This window comes from Neomonachus schauinslandi, chromosome 15 (genome assembly GCF_002201575.2).
Source record: "Neomonachus schauinslandi chromosome 15, ASM220157v2, whole genome shotgun sequence".
In the NCBI taxonomy this organism is placed as follows: domain Eukaryota; kingdom Metazoa; phylum Chordata; class Mammalia; order Carnivora; family Phocidae; genus Neomonachus; species Neomonachus schauinslandi.
In genome coordinates this window covers 14,600,289-14,619,040 of record NC_058417.1, presented here as the reverse complement: position 1 = coordinate 14,619,040, position 18,752 = coordinate 14,600,289, and the positions used below count along the sequence as shown (strand labels likewise).

Here is an 18,752-nt window from a genome sequence, read left to right as displayed (position 1 = left end):
AAGTCATTTATTTCTCCTTTATGCTCCCCAAACACAATTCCTACTTTTATTATTTTCATATTATATAACATAGTTTTTATTCTTTACTGTCTCATTTCGCTGTACTCCCTTATCCATCATTGTCATCGGCGGCATCTTATGATGCTGTCATACAGCATCTTGAGAATTAAACATTAGATCTGTGTTGTCCTGGTCAGAGGAGCAGCCACTCTTCAGTTTCTCTTGACACCCAGTGTCCCTCTTAGATCTAAAGTATGTAATAAGAAATCAGGCCTGGGAGCACCTGGCTCACTCACTTGGAAGAGTATGTGACTCTTGGATCTCAGGGTTGTAAGTTTGAGCCCTTCGTTGGGTGTAGAGATTACTTAAAAATAAATAAATTTTTTAAAAAAGAAAAGAGGGCGCCTGGGTGGCTCAGTTGGTTAAGCAACTGCCTTCAGCTCAGGTCATGATCCTAGAGTCCCAGGATCGAGTCCCGCATCGGGCTCCCTGCTCAGCGGGGAGTCTGCTTCTCCCTCTGACCCTCTTCCCTCTTGTGCTCTCTGTCTTTCATTCTCTCTCTCTCAAATAAATAAATAAAATCTTTAAAAAAATAAATTAAATTAAATTTAAAAAAAAAGAAATCAGGCCTGGAGAGCACCTATTTGCACCCAAACTTTCAAGTCATGCATTGAATCTGGATCTTACCTAGAAATACAGAAAAACTCAATAGGCATTCTCCTAGGAGACTTTCTCCTAGGGTGTAACCTCTGTACCCACTGTGGGGCTCAAATGCACAACCCCGAGATCAAGAGTCGCATGCTCTCCTGACTGAGCCAGCCAGGCGCCCTGAGAGTTACTTTCTTGGAGCCTTCTAGATTGAGGCCTCACTCAGTCTCTTTAAACATTCACATTATTGTTTGGCCTTTTTTTGGTCTGAGACATTGGGAAGCCCCGGAGGTTGCCGACCTGGCTCTGAATTCGGAGTACACCCAGAGGGAACTGTTCACCCCCCCAAAATTATTCACTCTGTATCCTCTCTGTGAGAGGTAAAAAGCAAAACAAATAGGGACAACATAAAGCAGGAGCACATGACATAGTCCTTGCTACATTGACCTCTCGGTGGCGTCCCTGCGTCGACGGCGTAGGCCAGGGTTGGCAAGCAGCTCATGCGTGCGTTGGCGACAGAGACAGTGACTGGCTTGCAGAGCCTAAAATATTTCCTGTCTGGCTTTCTACAAAGTTTGCCACCGTGGCCTAGACAAAGATGTAGGGGACTGTAGGCCCCGGAAATCACTGCTGCTGTTGTACCTGTGGGAGGGCGGCTGGCCACCGCTGCACTGGGTTCGCCCGCATTCGCCTGTGTTTCCTCCGTCGGTTACCTTGGGAGAGTCAGAGGAACCGGAGGAACAAATCTTGTCTCTTGAAGTCTTTGTCTTTCATAGCGTCTTTTTCTGTTTTTTTTTTTTTTTTTAATTTTTTTTTTTTTAAAGATTTTATTTATTTATTTGACAGAGAGAGGCACAGCGAGAGAGGGAACACAAGCAGGGGGAGTGGGAGAGGGAGAAGCAGGCTTCCCGTGGAGTAGGGAGCCCGATGCAGGGCTCGATCCCAGGACCCTGGGACCATGACCTGAGCCGAAGGCAGACGCTTAACGACTGAGCCACCCAGGCGCCCCGCGTCTTTTTCTGTTTTTAATTAATTAATTTGGTCTAATTTAGAATTCGCTTTCATTGTTAAGGGATAATACTCTTTAGAACTTAATTTATTATCTTTGTAGGTTTTGGAGTCAGCACAAGTGATTTCAAAAGCTACAGCAGAAATTACTCCCTCTAAAGCCAGTGGGATCTTAGGGATTCGTGTATGTAAACACTGAGCGCTTACATGTAAGAGCAAGCTGTGGGCGGCCTCAGAGTCCCGTCTCGAACGTAGGCCTTGTGTTCTAGATCTCATGGCACTCTTTTCTCCCGAAGGCCGACTATTTTAGCTCTGTGGCGACCGTCGTGTATCTTCGCAAGGAGAACTGTATGTATCAGGCCTGCCCAACTCAGGACTGCAATAAGAAAGTGATTGACCAACAGAATGGATTATACCGCTGTGAAAAGTGTGACAGTGAATTTCCCAGCTTCAAGTACCGCATGATCCTGTCAGTAAGTAGAATGGGTAGATGGGAAGTACTGTGCTGTCTCCTGAGTCCCTGCCAAGAGCCAGGCCCTGTAGAGACAACAGCAAAAATAAGATGGCTGGGGGTAGGAAGCCTGCAGATGAGTAAGTGCTAAAGAGCTTCTTACTGTCTGTTCTCCTACTAAGGGCTTTTTTTCATACCAGAAAGTTGCATTTAGATACGCAGCTGATGGCGGTTGCTGTGCGTGTAGTACAATGCAGAATCGCTGACACTCTTCTGCTAACTGGTATGAAGACAAATTAATGTGCAATGGCATTTCTGGAGAGCAGTAATTATACAGCCAGTGCCTATATTTAGTTATTTTTCTTGTAGATAATCTGTTCCTCTTAGCCTTTGTAGAGCTGACTTCTCAGGAATGTGACTGCATGCTGATGCGGGACTGTGGCTTTTTTGCATTGTAAGAATTGTTTCTGTTTTAAAAACCTTTAAAGTGGAGGGTGTCCTTTAAAAAAAAAAAACCATAATACTAAATGATAATAGGTATTCTTGCATTTTTCTAGAAGGTGATTTGGCAGTAATATATCAGGAGCCTTAAAAATGTTTATATTTTCTGGCACATTAAACACTTGGAGGGAATTTCTTCTAAGAAATCATCAGAGATGTTACAGCTGTGTAAAGTTATTTCTTACTCTGTTATTTTGAAAACTTTGATACAACTTAAAATTCCTTAATATTTTATTGGTTAATTCCTTTATTATATATCTGTAATGTGGAATACTGTGAAGGCATCAGAATCTGCCAATCATTTGACAGTTTTCTACAGTTAAAATATTTGAAAATGACATGAATATATGTTCAGGTTTATTAATTGAAACGGCGAATTTTAAATGGAGTGTTTGATATAGTCTTGAAGTATGTACACACACACAAAACAGACCTAGAGGACAAATACCAGAGTGTTGATTGGGGTTATTTCTGGTTGATTTCTAGTTTCTTCTGCATTTTCCTTTTTTTCCCCCTTGTAATAGCAAATTTAAAGTAAATGAATTAATTAAAAATATTTTTAGATAAAAAATAAAGGATTTTACTTATCATTTCTATATTCTAATTGCCCCTTAAAATGTTAGTTCACAAAAACTAATGATGTAATGTATGATGATTAACATAACATAAAAGAAATTTGGAAAAAAAATGTTAGTTCAGCAGGAAAGTTCTACATTTCTACATTTAAGCTTCCTATTTTTACAGAAAATAAACATAAACTTAACTTCATCGAACTAGGATGGAGAAAATTGTTTATTTTTTTAATGTAAAAAATTTTTTTTAATTTAAATTTTATTTATTTCTTTGACACAGAGAGAGAGAGACAGCTAGAGAGGGAACACAAGCAGGGGGAGCAGGAAAGGGAGAAGCAGGTTCCTGGCTGACCAGGGAGCCCGATGTGGGGCTCCATCCCAGGATCCTGGTATCATGACCTGAGCCGAAGGCAGACGCTTAACGACAGAGCCACCCAGGCGCCCTGAAAAAATTGTTTTAGATGGTTTATCAGCCTTTTTGTGAAACTCGTAAATAGGAATCCCAGCACACTGGTTTCATGAGATGATGTCTCCATTGTCACCCTCCTCAGCTCTTTGCCTCTAGGAATAGCATGAGGTAAACATACTGTAGGTGTGAACCCTAGTGTGTGATATATTCTCTCATATATGTGAGTGTTTTTAACTTTTCTTGTCCCCTATTTTTTCATCATAACTTTTGATATTAAACCTCCATGTATATGCCAAGCAAATATGTAGAATCATCAAATGCTACCTTAAAAAAAAAAAAAAACCTTTGCTTTCTTATATGTACTAAGACTTTTACTTTAGCAGGTGGATTCTGTGTAATCCACTTTCTTCCCTGACTCTCCCCTGTTTAATTTTACATTGTCCAAGTGGAGACACTTGATTGCTCATTTCTGTTGCTAGTTAAGTTTGGCAGCTGGATGAAGGCCCTTAAGCTCAAGCTTTTAAATAGTCTGGGATGTTCAGCAGTGAATGGAACTAGTCTTATGGAACTAGTGACTGAAGGATGTAGAGTTTGAAATGCAGAGAACCTGCTGTCACTCTTTGGAGGCTCATTCAAAACCTTGAGTCCAAAGGGCATTGCAGCTGGAGGGGAACCTAGTCTGGTGTACCTGGATTCTGTGTCTGAAGGAGAGGTGAGTTGGGTTGTTATCTCCACTGAGATCTGAAATCACATGTCCATGGCATATTGTGTTCCTCCTGTGATCCAGACTTACATTTTAAACTTCTTGCTGCAGTATTTTCCTCTTTTGAAAGAATATAGCATATATAGTGGTAATGGTTTTTTCCTTGGGAATTATTTTAATGAATGGAAAAAGTTAATCTTCCAGTCTCTGAGTATGTCTTCCTTTTATTATTTCTTGGCTGAATTAATATATAGTGTGTTTTTCAGGTAAATATTGCTGATTTTCAAGAGAATCAGTGGGTCACTTGTTTCCAAGAGTCTGCAGAGACCATCATTGGACAAAACACTGCTTATCTTGGGGAGTTAAAAGAGAAGGTTGGCCTCATCTTTTATTATTACTGTAACAGTTGCCAATAACACCCTTTTTTTGCTCTTTAATTTTTTTCAACTTCTTTGGGTTGTTGTATATAGTTTCTCAGTCTGATGATGATTTAAGAGCTCATCTGATTCTGTCAAATTTTGTCCACCTTGGGTGTACTAACAATGAGTAATCAAGTAATGTATAAAAAAGTGCTTTATGGGCGCCTGGCTGGCTCTTTCGGTAGAGCGTGCAGCTCTTGATCTCAGGGCTTGTGAGTTTAAGCTCCACATTGGGTGTGGAGCCTCCTTAAAAAAAAAAAAATGCTTTAAAAACCGCACTTTACAAGTATAAAACATTTACTTCTGTTACTGTTAGCACACTAAAGTTGATGTGCCTACAATCACTTGAGATCTGGAAGGTATCTTCTGAAGTAACCTGAGGTACAGATGAGCCCTTTTAACATAATAAACACCTTCCTGAAAAGTTGAGTCAAATCCTGGTTTAAATTCACATATAAGGTACTTGCTACTCCAGGTCTTCCGATGCAGTTCTTACAAAGTAACTTTCTTTCCTAAGGTAACTTTATCCATTTCATTTTTATAAATTTATATTTTAGTATATTAGGTTTATTTAATGTAGGGAATAGATTACTGATTTTGCTAAATGTAGGAAAGATACTCAGATAAAATGTGTAAAGATAGGGGCACCTGGCTGGCTCAGTTGGTTAAGCGTCTGCCTTTGGCTCAGGTCATGATCCCAGGGTCCTGGGATGGAGTCCTGCATTGGGCTCCCTGCTCAGTGGGGAGTCTGCTTCTCCCTCTGCCTTTGTCCCTCTCCCCCACTCATGCTCTCTCTCTCAAATAAATAAAATCGTTTAAAAAAAATGTGTAAAGATGACCAATGAAAGCTGTATTTTCTGGGCCACACAAATTAGCATCTCTCTATAGATTTTTCCACTTTTCCTCCAAATTGCTTAGAAAATTTCTAAATAAACCACTAAGGAAACACACATACACACACACACACACACACACACACCACTAAGAAAAAAAAGATTTGTCATTGGTTTGGTGTGTTTTTCTTATTCTTCCCTGTCTTCAGTTTGTCCATTTGGCTCCCCCCCTCCCCCAGCACACACCTTTTTAAAATTGTTTGTGAGATCTCTGAAAATAATGCCAACAAGCCCCTTTTATAAAAGAACTGGAATTGACTTTAAAGTATGATGGTATCTTTCATCTGTTTTGCCTGGTTCTTTATTTTCATTTCAGATTTTAAGGCTCGAGGCAGCTTTTCAGGGTTTTTTGTTTTTTGTTTTTTTGAAGATTTTATTTATTTATTTATTTATTTATTTATTTATTTATTTATTTATTTATTTATTAGCGCACCCGAGAGAGAAATAGCATGAGAGGGGAGAGGGTCAGAGGGAGAAGCAGACTCCCCGCTGAGCTGGGAGCCCGATGTGGGACTCGATCCCAGGACTCCGGGATCATGACCTGAGCCGAAGGCAGTCGCTTAACCAACTGAGCCACCCAGGCGCCCTTTTTCAGGGTTTTTTATGAGCTTATTACATTTCACTGTTTTTACCGCTGGTGAATGAGGACATACAGAAACTCTTCCCTCAGGAACCATAATATTCTTGGAGTACATGCTCCATGGTTTCTCTTATCTTGAAGAATAATGGCAACTAGTATAATTTTCTTAAGGTTTAACACATTGTTTTATTTACATACCTGAAAGCCCAGAGGACTTTGTGTGTATATGTGAAGTAACTTTTATACAAGAGTTCTGTGTAACAAAATCATTTTCATGTTCCATGTGGTTTGAAAAGATAATATTGACTGACACGAACTGTTAATTTTATATAAAGTTACTGGAAATTTTATGCATATTTATATAAAATGTTTTCTCTGATTCCTTTCTGCTTACCAGACTTTTTTTTTTTTTTTTTTTAAAAAAAAATTTTATTTATGGGGGCCCCTGGCTCCCCCACTCCGGGGAAAATGTGATTTTTTATAATTGGGTCTTTTTTTTGGCCCCCACCCGGTTTAGAAATTACTTTAAAAAAAAAAAAAAAAGTAAAAGAAAAGCTTAAATAGGGATGCCTGGGTGGCTCAGTCATTAAGCGTCTGCCTTCGGCTCAGGTCATGATCCCGAGGTCCTGGGATCAAGCCCTGCGTCTGGCTCTATGCTCCGCGGGGAGCCTGCTTCTCCCTCTCCTTTTGCTCTCTTTCTGTCTGTGTCAAATAAAGTCTTTAAAAAAAAAAAAAAAAAAGCTTAAATAGTGTTTGAGGGACAAGACAAAGAGGGAGAGAACTGTGCTTTTCAAACTTTCCCTAATCTTTACCCACTTCACCTGCCTTCTTCACTTGCTCACAAATAACTGTAAGTGCAGAGACTAAAACAGTATGAAAACTTGAACTTTTTTCTGACTCTTTCTTCCCTCAATTCTTTTTATTTTTTAAGACTTTATTTTTTTAAGTTTTTTTTTTTTTAAGATTTTATTTGTCAGAGAGAGCGCGCAAAAGCAGAGGGGGAGTGGCAGGCAGAGGGAGAAGCAGGCTCCCCACTGAACAGGGGTCCTGACATGGGGCTCGATCCCAGGACCCCAAGATCATGACCTGAGCCAAAGACAGACATTTAACCAACTGAGCCACCCAGGCGGTCCCTTTAAGATTTTATTTTTAAGTAAATCTCTACATCCAACATGGGGCTCAAATTCATAACCCTGAGATTCCATCACAAACTTTTGAAGTTTAGAAATGTGTTTCTAAGAGTGGTTTAATTTTATTATTATTATTATTATAGTGAAATATGCATAACATAAAATTTACCATTTTAACCATTGTTACGTTCAGTACACTCATTAGGTACTAATTCTCCATTTCCCCTTCCTCTGGCCCTGGCAACCATTCTTTCTGTCTCTGTGAATTTGACTACTATAGGTAGAGTATTTTAGTTTATTAATAAAATTCTACCTAAACAGTTTTTTTTTTAAGATTTTATTTATTTATTTGACAGAGAGAGACACAGCGAGAGAGGGAACACAAGCGGGGGAGTGGGAGAGGGAAGCAGACCTCCTGTGGAGCAGGGAGCCCGATGGAGGGCTCAATCCCAGGACCCCGGGATCATGACCTGAGCCGAAGGCAGACGCTTAACAACTGAGCCACCCAGGCGCCCCTCTACCTAAACAGTTTTATGTAATGAAATGTCATCTATAGATTAGTCATTCCTAAGTAATTTAAACCACTGGGGGTAAAAAAATTTTGAGATTTTTCGCAAAAGTCTTTTTAAAAATGTTTTTTTCTTGGGGTGCCTGGGTGGTTCAGTGGGTTGAATGTCTGTCTTCGGCTCGGGTCATGATCCCGGGGCCCTGGGATAGAGCCCCACCTTGGGCTCCCTGCTCAGTGGGGAGTCTGTCTCTCCCTCTCCCTCTGCCGCTCCCTCTGTTTGTTCTCTCTCTCAAATAAATAAATAAAATCTTAAAAAATAAAAAATTCAGAAAAAATATTTTATTTTTAAGTAATCCCTACACCCAATGTGGGGATTGAACCTACAACCCCAAAATACAGAGTCATATGCTCTTCTGACTGAGCCAGCCAGGCGCCCCTTCAAAAAAAAAATTTTTTTTTTTTTTAAGATTTTATTTATTTATTTGACAGAGCACAAGCAGGGGGAGCGGCAGGCAGAGGCAGAGGCAGAAGCAGGTTCCCCGTGGAGCAGGGAGCCCGATGCGGGGCTCCATCCCAGGACCCTAGGATCATGACCTGAGCCAAAGGCAGATGCTTAACCGACTGAGCCACCCAGGCACCCCGCCCCTTCAAAAATCTTAATGGGTATTTTCAAATGGTCTGGTAGCTTCCATGCCTAAAGTTTTAACGTTTGTTTTTGCAGAATGAGCAAGCATTTGAGGAAGTTTTCCAGAATGCCAACTTCCGATCTTTCACATTCAGGATCAGGGTGAAACTAGAGACCTACAATGTAAGTGGGGTCACCTGGGGTGGGAAGCTACTGTTTGTCACCCACAGCAAGAGTCTGGTGGCAGCTGTCACTTGATTGTGTACTGTATGCCAGACCCAGGGCTAAGCTCCCTGGATCTTCCCAGCGCTGAGGAAACAAAGTTAGAGAGGTTGAGTGTTCTGTCTAGTGTTGAACATCTAGAGGGAAATGCTGCGTGTTCTCTTCAGTCACAACCTGGGGGTTTTTTTGTTGGTGTACTGACAAAGAATGGTAAGGTGTTTAGCGGACTCACTTCCATGAGGTTTAGGCCCTGAGGTTGGTATGTGAAACAAAGACCGCACATAGTTAAAATTACCTTGAAAATTCCTTTAAGTTGCCTATAACATCATATAATTGGATAGTCCTACTATAACAGCATTTATTGAGCACTTACTATCTGCCAGTTACTCTTCTACACCCTTTATTTTACATCTAGTATCTCACTTGATCCTGGCAGTAACCCACATGTAGGAACTACTGTTATCCCCATTTTACCACTGAAAAATGGAGGCATGCAGAGAATAAGTAATATACATAAGTCATATGCCAGCACACGGCAGAACTAAGATTCCGGTCCCAGCTTCAGAGCTTGCTCTTCACCATCCTTATAAATAGGATTACCTCGTCATTACGGAGCACATGCACACAGAAGTGATTGAGCCCTGGAACCAGACCGCACCCTTTCTGGGCATCCCGTCATCCTGCCTCTAAAGGGATTGTTGAGTCCTGATGAACGAGCAAGGACGGGGAGTTCTCTCTGCTTGTTTCAGGGTTTCCTCACTCTGTTATTACACCTTAACCCTAGTACCTGCTAGTAGGCAGTGAATGAGGTAGGGAGTCAAATGTCTATGACGGAGTGTCAGAGTGAGGTGGGACCCGGGGATGGCTTGAGGGGTCGTGCAGTGCTCTCATGGTGCGGACAGGGACGGTGAGGTGCAGAGAGCTTGTCTCTTGCAGAGCTGAGATGGCCCCAGACCAAGGATTCCTCCTCTGCTGTGGGCGCTTTTGCTTTCACACCACTTTCAGAACTAGCTGTGTGGCTTCAGGCAAGTCACTTCTCTTCTCTGGGCTCCTGTGTCCCCTTCTGCAGAGAAAATAAATTGACCTAGATCAGCCCGCTACGGTCCATCCCATTTGGAATCTAGGTTTCTGAGAGCTTGGGGGCACGAGGGAAGGATGAAGAGGGGCTCCTGTCCACTCTTCCAGCTCCAGAAGTTCCAAACGTGGCTCTAACTGGTGATTGTTTTCTGTATTGGAGTGACTGAACACTAAGTCCAGCATGCCCTTGTGTTTTCTCCCACTGGGATCATTGAAACCTCTGAAGCAAAGGGGGTTATCACCACCGCTCCGTGCCGCGGGCTTTCCTCCACTCACAGACTGCTTTTCTCTCCTCAAAGGACGAGTCTCGAATTAAGGCCACCGTGATGGACGTGAAGCCCGTGGACTACAGAGAATATGGCAGAAGGCTGATCATGAACATCAGGAGAAACGCGCTAATGTGAGAAGAGCAGGGCTGATGAGGCAGAAGTTTGAAGAGGCAGAGCTGAAATGGAACCGATTCCTTCCCCCCACCCCGTGTGACATTTCCACGTGAGCTGTGCAGCCAGAGAGCCGCTCTGCGGCGGCCCAAGCGCTTTCCTCCCTTGGGCGCCTCTCGGAGCCCATCGTACCCTATTTGGTGAAGCAAAACGGGCTCCGACGGCTCTGGTGTGAACTGTCCGTCCCAGCGGGTCGGCGGCAGGTAATGTAGTGCCGGCCACTCCCTCTGTCTTGAGGCTTTTGTCCGTTTATTAAGATTTCATTATCTTCAAGCAGGAATTATGGCACAAGTAATTGACCCTAACTCTGCAGACAGTGAAAGAAATTATGTAATGAGGGTTTCCGCCTCTCCCGTGGCGACACCCTCACGACTTGGGCTCCCTCTCGGGAGGGGGAGCCGAGAAGCGGGTGTGCGGAGCCTCTACTGCAGTGCGAGCATGTCTTTCTGGAATTCGAAGGCTCGCTCTCTCGGGAGGTGCCACAGAGTCGTTACGGCCTGGAATGGCACTAGGGTAGAATTATTAATCAAAGATGCATCTTTTATATCTGAAGAATATCCCTCCTTCAGGGTTTCATAGACTGAGTCAGTGGGTCTGATATTCATCAGAATTGTCTCTTCTGAGGAAAGCTGTTAAGCACGGACTTGCTGTCCCCCAGGGACATCCCGGCAACTACAAAGCATTGCTTTAGTTTTCACTTCAATTAATGTTGCATTTGGGTTGGCGAATGCGCGCTTTTTCTACCTGTACGTATTTCTTACACTTGTATGTTTCATTTCTTGATTAAAGCTATGTTAAATAGAAGGGATTTCGAAGGAGAGGCCCTTTGTTTCCCCTGCTTTGTTTTAATAAACAGAATATTCTCTGCGTGTGAATCCTACTTTCTTTGAATGCAAAGGGTTCTTGTAACTGGAAAGCAATTAATTAGCCTTCATAATAAATGTTCGCTTGGGGGAGATGTTAACTCATTACAGACTCAAAGATGAGTCCAAGGGCTAGAGATCATTCATCCTAATGTTTGCCACCCTAAAATGCATCTTTAAAAGAATGAAAACACTAAAAACAAAAAGCCATTGTGCTCAAGAATGCTGATGATCTGGCACTTTGGGATTTTATTGATGTTTCCACAGCAGTCTAGCACCAACCAGGCTTTGAAATGTGTACAGACAGTGAGCTAGTAAGAAAACAGTAATTATGCTACTGGGCTTTTCAGTCAGCAAGAGCATGCTTGCTCTGTGTGTTCTAATCATATTAATTATCTATCCAGTTGCCGTGACCCACCACTTGGCATTTGCTGCACATCTCTCCCCGAGCATCCAGGCGGTGTTGCAGTCAGCCTGCAGCGGGAGGACCCGGGTTTTAATCCGTGCAGGGGCGGCATGTGGCGGCCCTTTGTGTAGCTGTAGAGTGATGATGGCCTGACTGTTTCGTCCTTACCCGTCCTCTGTCAGGAGGGAAGCAGCCAGCTCTAGGCCAGACGACTCCGTTGCTCACAACAGACAGGGTCTTTCTCAGGCTGGCTGATGGTTTGGACACATTCCAGTCTCAGGCGATGGTCATCGGGCGGCACTCGCTTCTTGGGCTGAGGCCTCAACCATTTTTATGGAAGCTCTTTTCTGCCTGACCTTGCTTATCAAGCACTGACTGGAAAATTACAGTCTTCACAATTCCGGATTGACAAATTGAGGGTTGGAAGTGGTCATCTAGCTTTCAGCCCAGTAACCAGTCTCACATCTACTCCTCCTGGCATTCCCTTCGTTCACGCTCGCGACGGCTCTTCCTCGTGGAGAGCGTGTTGCCCTGACACATCTCGGGACCACTGCGCTGGCGCCGGCGCCGGGTGTTCTCGGTGACCACGTGGGGAGACTGGGGCGGGGCGGCTCCCTGGAGGGAGGCTGTTGAGCAGATTTCCCTCCTGAAATCAGATCAGTGGTGGAGGAGCATCAGGAGTCGGCGCCACTGTTAGGCTTTTAAGAGATTTAGGTCCCTGAGGATGGCCTAAATAGATCCTGGCCCACGGTTCTTGGAATTCTCTTGGATATGGTTTACCTCGAAAGGCTGTTCATGTTGTTCTATTTCTCATCTTTCACTTTGAGATCAATGTTTATTCTGCGTACAACATGACATCAGCGTTAAGCAATTAGGAAAAAAATCTAATCATTTTGCCTCCAGTCTCATTGTGAAAGAGGCAAGGAAAAAAAATAAAAGGGCAATAATCTGATTTCTGTCCATATTTTCAGTGTTTTATGCTTTCCATTAAAGCTTTGCTAATCTCTAGTGTGCCGATCTCTTTTGAACGGCAGGGTCAAAAATTTCCCCCTCCCCCACTTTTTTTTCCTGAGTGGCCTGTCTTGGAAAAGTATAAATAATATTGATCATGGTATTTAATACACTAATGAAACCCGTGGTTATTGACCACATAATTAATATACTGTCTAAAAGTGAAGTTTGGCAGTCCAGTGTATAAAGGTTTATATTGACTTGTGTTTCTTTGGCAATATGCCTTCTAAGGTTTTATTTATAGAAAGTGAAACAGGTTGTCAAGTCTCCTTTCCTTTTCACTTGTTAGAAGGCCACTGCTCCCCTAGTAAATTGAATGTTTCCTTATCTCAGAGGATTTCTACCCCACCCCCCACCCCTACCCCCACCACCATAAAATGTGATTTGTTAGCTCTTAGTCTTATAATCCACTCTTGGTAGAGTTCTGGCTTTTATGAACACTTTTGGAAATAATTAGCTTTTCTCAAAAAGGATAGAATTTAGATGTTTTCATTTGTTGAAAAAACCTCAACTAAGTATATTTGTTACTAAGCTAATGAGTATCGTTAGTGTCTGTTGAGAAGGAAAGGAATAGGGTCTCTTTGGCCCATTGATTATCTCTTATATAAGGAATCCATGTTTGTTGTAGAAAAATAATCCACAGATAAGAAAAAACAGAATTATCCATAATCCCACAAATCAGCAGTAGCCACTTGTAGAGCTGACTTTTCTATGCATACATGCATATAAATGTGGTTTTAATTGAAATAGGATTATACTATTCTGCAACACTGCTCCTAGCACTCTAGGATGGACATCTTTTCTATTTCAATAAAAGTAGATCTGCATAATTTTAATTGGCATTTGGCTATATGGATGTATACATCTATTGAGCCAATTCACTTGCTGGATGTTTATACTCCAACTATTTTTAAATTTTATTTTTCTTAAGATATAATTGGCATATAACATGGTGTTCGTTTTAGAGTTACATATGCTTCCTGATTGTTCTCATAAACCCAGTATCTGTTGGGCAGGAACATACATCCTTTGTGGTGCTGTGAAAATGTCTGCTTTCTCTACTTGTTGTGTTAGCTTTTCTGATGGCTTTCTCCGTGCCTTAGTCCGATGATGCCTCCTCTCACTCTGTGTGCCATCAGAGGCTGGCAAGTGATTTGAGCAGGCCCTGGAATCCTCTGGAGCAATAGCAGGTAGGTGAATGTAGGGAAGGGAGGGGAGGGGAAGGCTCCGGAGCCATCGATGGCCCCGCCCTACCGACCACCATCGGGGCTGTGGCTCTGAAGAGGCCGAGATCCTCCAGTTCTCTGCTAGCAGGTGTGGCAGGAATGGCCTCTTGAGAACACATTTGACTCACTTTACAAATCAGTATATGCCAATGATTCTTCATTCAAAACTATTAGTTAATGATTATTAGGGCTTTTAATTATATTTGTGATGGCGGCTTTGTTGTTGAGAAGAGTATGGGGCACTTGTCTCCTTTGATTGCCTATTCTGCCCTCCTTGTAAGTGATTTCAAATCAAGACGCCTTGTCCCCAAGAACTGTGGTCTATCTGGAGCAAGGCTTGGGGCCAAGTAGTAATATCCCAAGTCAAGTTAAAATTCAGTAAATGGAGGGGCTCCCAGCTGGCTCAGTCAGTCGGAGAAGCGTGTGACTCTTGATCTCGGGGCTGCAGGTTCGAGCTCCACAGATATTCATTCCTTAAGGAAATAAAACAATTTATCAGTAAACGGAGAGATCCCCGGAGACTGGAGTCTTCAGGAAAGATTTCACAAAGAGTTGAGTGATTGGAGCCTCACAAATTGTAGCCTTCCTTTCGATCAGGGGCCGTCTGATCTCTATGGAAGAGCACGTGCCGCAGCTGGTAAGGGCCGTGTGTTCCGTGTTGCTGCACGTGAGACTGTGTAGACACCACGAACGGCAGACGACACCGAAGGGAACGGAGTCCCTTCTGCAAATAATGTCTGACCACGCTGGGGGAAGGGGGCTTAACTTACAGCTTCTTTTTTTTTTTTTTTTAAGATTTTGTTTATTTATTTGAGAGAGAGAGAATGAGAGACAGAGAGCATGAGAGGGGGTAGGGTCAGAGGGAGAAGCAGGCTCCCCGCTGAGCGGGAAGCCCGATGCGGGACTCGATGCGGGACTCGATCCCGGGACTCCAGGATCATGACCTGAGCCGAAGGCAGTCGTTTAACCAACTGAGCCACCCAGGCGCCCCTTAACTTACAGCTTCTATTGCCAGATCCCTCACTCTTGCTTGGGCCTGACCTGAGCGTTTGTGACTTGCCAGCAACCTGTGGGTGTGCTCGAGACCTTGAACCTGGCCATTTTTAACAGCCTCTCGGCTTTGCCAGGCCTCTTGATGACCGTCCCCTGGTACCCCCTACTTCGGAGCTGTTGATAAATCTCAAAAATGTATAATTTTCAAGAAAACAGTCCTTTTTCCAGCCTTGACTACAGACCACGTGAAAAACTGAGTCCCACCTTGCCTCGTGAGAAATATTAAATCCAGTTCAGAAGTAATCGTGTAAACTTTCCATAATTGTGAGCCGTTCTTACAGACCTGGACCTGCTCCCTGGTGTATTACCCAGTGGGTAATTGGAAGTTTGTGCTGTCATTAAAAGTGACAGCTTCCTCAGATAACATGCTTGGTGCTTGTAAAATGCAGGTAACTCAGCCTATATATAACTTGTGTGTGGTGCCGCTTCCTCGCGGTGGTGAGGTAACCCAGGGGCTGGTGCCCCGGGAAAGCAGGGGAGCTCGCCGCAGGGAGCTGCAGCTTTGTGCTCCTTGATGCCCTGCCCCGAAACGGAGTCAGAACAACCAGGACTTTTTTAAAAATAAGCCCCAACTGGACTCTCATCTCTCCTCTCACCGGTGACACTGCTGTTGATGTTGAAGTTTATTTATATCTTCAGTCAGCCATGGTGCAGAGGTCATTTCTATTGGCCTAAAATTTTAGAGACTTATGTGTTTGCCTAGGAAAGCTGATCTCCCCAGCACTCGGGCTTGAAATGCAAAGCCTGTCTTTTGTAGAAGCTTCTCCGTCTCCATAGCACCCCTTCTCCCACCACCACCATCACCACCATTTCCTTCTCCACTATTTTTTAAAAATTTGAATAGCTTTAGAAGGTGCATCCCTGTAAATGAGCTCTCCTCCTGTAATGGGTTCTCTCCAGACAGCAAACCTTCCATAAAGGAGCCACTAATTAAGCAGGAAACGGTTTGTCTTGCTTAGCCACGTTCCGTGAATCCAGCAGTCAATTTAGAAGATAGCAACATCCTTCTTTATAGCTATGATTTTAATAATATCCCTCCGTCTTTCCGCCTGCGGTTGGTGGGGGGGGCGGGGTATTGTCCCTGTCCCTGTCTTGCTCTCCATCTTTAAAAGGAAGATCCCTTTCCGTGGACTTTCCTTTTTATGACAATCCTTATTAAAGTTACTCTTTCAGGATCAAACCCACGCCGAGCCTTCCTGGCTGGAGAGCGGTGCTGTGGGGAAGCATGTGATTTGCAGTAGAAGCATGCGCGGGCTTTCAGGGAAGATGCCTGTCAGTCAGCTGGGTCTCGGGTGGTGACAGGCCTGAGCAGCTCTCCCCCTGGGTCTGAGGGAGCATGGAGGGTGTGAGCAGGCTTCCCCGGGCCCGCCCCCCGTGCCTTCCAACCTTCAGCGCCTGGAGCCAAGTCTCATTTTGCCTGTGTGACTAAATCGCGGGTGGCTAGGAAAAGCAGAGCCCTCTTAATTAGAGAGCCACATTCTTGCGTAGTAGTTGCGTTCCGTTGGTGGTATCATTGTCACGGCAAATTACCAGCTAGGTTAAATATTGAGCTGGTAGTTCTCAGAGCTTCAGTTATTCCCCCCGGCCCCCTCCTCCCCGCACCATCACCTGCTATCCTGCACTTCCAACTTGATCTTCTGCCAAGCGTTGGCTTTTAAGTGAGGCTTACAGAAGATACACTTTACAGCGGGAGCAATAAATCTGGCTCTGGGCAAATCATAGGACGCCGAGAACATCTGAATGGGGCGCAACTGTTGCTGGGAGGGTGGGGGGGGGCGTGCTGGGTCATCTCACGGGCCGTCTAACTCCAGCCATAAAACTCCTAGGTCGGTCAGTATATCTAGTGGGGGTGTCTAACGTGAAAACCCTGCGTTTGGGCTGCCACAAGAAACACAAAGGAAATAGAAGACCTGGTCCCCTCTCTCTCAATTGTAATCCATGATGGGAGTCCACAAAATGGAAGCACACCTTTTATAAAGAAGTAAAGTAACCCAGAGCAGACCGAGTACATGGTGGGGGAGAGGAGGAAACCCGTCTGGTAGAGGCGAGCGGTCATCGTAAAGGTGAGGACAATGGACTGGCAGGGAGAAGAGAGAGACGCGTGTCCGGGCGAAGGACCAGCCCGCTGCACAGGCACGGGGAGGAGGAAAAAAGTGGGCCAGGTGCAGGGGGTACCAAGGAAATGAGTTTGGTTCGAGTGGTAACCTTTCGTAGAGAAATAATAAACGAGATTGCGGAACATCAGGAGTGCAGCCTGGACCGTGATTTTCTGGGAGCTTAAGGCTTAAGCCCTGTGGAATGCAGGTCTCAGCGAGTGTCCTTTGTCTTTAATTGACCTTTCAGTCGCTCCTAGAGCGGGGCTTCTTGGCTAAGCAGGGCGGGGGGGAAGATCGCTCCAGCACGGCCTGCTCTGCTTAGCCGACTAAAGAGCTGAGGAAATCCTGCAGGGATGTTATTGGAGTGTTGTACCCTCGATTCCTCACAAGCTTCATGCTGGGCTGCTCATTTTCTCTGGACAAAGATAGACTGGCTCCCTCTCTTGTTGATGGGATGAAAATTCTCTCTTGCATTATGGCTCATGTGATAACTTTGGTGGCGGTGGTGTGGGAATAATGAAGCATCTCTTAATGGCTCTAGTTAAACCTGGTAATATCACTCCATCAACCTTCAGCCGGCTGTGGGAATCTAACCCAGATTCGCATTCCTAAATGTCTAAAACCCGCCGCTGGCATCTCCAAAGTGCTAAAAGGGAGCCGGCCGGCCCTCGCCTGTTTCCTGGAGCATATGTATAAGGCAGCGCTCATTTCTTGACTCTAGAATTGTGCCTCCTCCCATTCCAGCTCCCCAGCCCAAGGTCAGTCTCCTTGGATAAGCTTGGGAAGCCGAAGTTATTTCGGCTACAGCATCCCCCTTGGCAGTCTCGTCGCTGCTGGTTTAATGCCCCCAATGGAAGAGAACTCATTTTATTCTGGACAATGGGGAAATGAATTTGCTACAGGACCTGCCCGGGTCTAATTAGTCCAGTCCGTGCCGGAGGCGTGTGTGCACGTGTAGGGGGTGTGTGTGCACGCGCGGGTGGCACGTGAACGCGTGTGCCCTTGGCTACAGTAAGGCCTGCTCAGCCCTGGCGCCTGTCCGCCCACGTTGGCCCGCTTCAGTCCCGCGCTCTGGAGAGCTGGTGGGTGTGGCCACCTTACAACCCGCTTGCCTTCCTGCAGACGTCGCAGATTCACCCCCAAATGGAGAAGTAGCCAGGTCAATGCCAAGGCAACTTTTTGGTGCGAATTAGGAAGCAGAGGCCGCAGGCCGAGGCAGAGGGCGGGGAAATGGGAAGGGACTGGGAGACGAGGCATAGGTGGGAACGAGGTCATTTTAACCTAAATTAAATAACGGGAATGACAATTATGAACAGCAACGAGGGCAATGATGGGGCAGCCGGAACTACAAGACCCCGACAATCGGCTCTCCTGGGAAAAGGGGCTCAGGCTCCTCTCCTGGAAGTCCGGGAAGGGGGTCCCTCCAGCCACCAGGGGCGGGGGGCAGGGCCTGCGGCTGCCGGATTTAGACTGGAAGTTAAAATCGCCGGAGCAGGGCGCCTGGGTGGCTCAGCTGGTTAAGCGTCTGCCTTCGGCTCAGGTCATGATCCCGGGGTCCTGGGATCGAGTCCCGCGTCGGGCTCCCTGCTGAGCAGGGAGCCTGCTTCTCCCTCTGCCTTTCTCTCTCTCTCTCTCTCTCTCTCTCTGTGTCTCTCATGAATAAATAAATAAATAAATCTTAAAAAAATAAATAAATAAAATCGCCGGAGCAGTTTATAGAAACACCCGAGTGAGCTGTGGCGCACGTTCAGTGCGCAGGATGCAGAGATGATATAGCGTAAATGCTTCAGATGTGCTCAGGGTAATTAGTTTTGAATTACCATGTGCATATTTTAAACATTTAAATGATCATCCCAGGTTTTCGAAAACAGTTTCACACGAATTCGAGTGGCTCCCCCGCCCTCGCGCCCC

General features: G+C 44.8%; 1 protein-coding gene across 2 annotated transcripts in view; it reads left to right on the top strand.

Annotated features, from left to right (window-relative positions):
* The window catches only part of RPA1 (replication protein A1), a 72,799-nt gene extending 61,746 nt beyond the window's left edge, over positions 1 to 11,053 (top strand). For both annotated transcript variants that reach the window (XM_044921373.1, XM_044921374.1), the window contains exons 14-17: positions 1,953 to 2,129; positions 4,559 to 4,666; positions 8,544 to 8,630; positions 10,046 to 11,053. In XM_044921373.1, the coding sequence (XP_044777308.1) occupies positions 1,953 to 2,129; positions 4,559 to 4,666; positions 8,544 to 8,630; positions 10,046 to 10,150 (477 nt within the window). In that variant the 3' untranslated portion in view covers positions 10,151 to 11,053. The remainder of the gene's footprint in view (positions 1 to 1,952; positions 2,130 to 4,558; positions 4,667 to 8,543; positions 8,631 to 10,045) is intronic.
* The last annotated feature ends 7,699 nt before the right edge of the window (positions 11,054 to 18,752 follow it).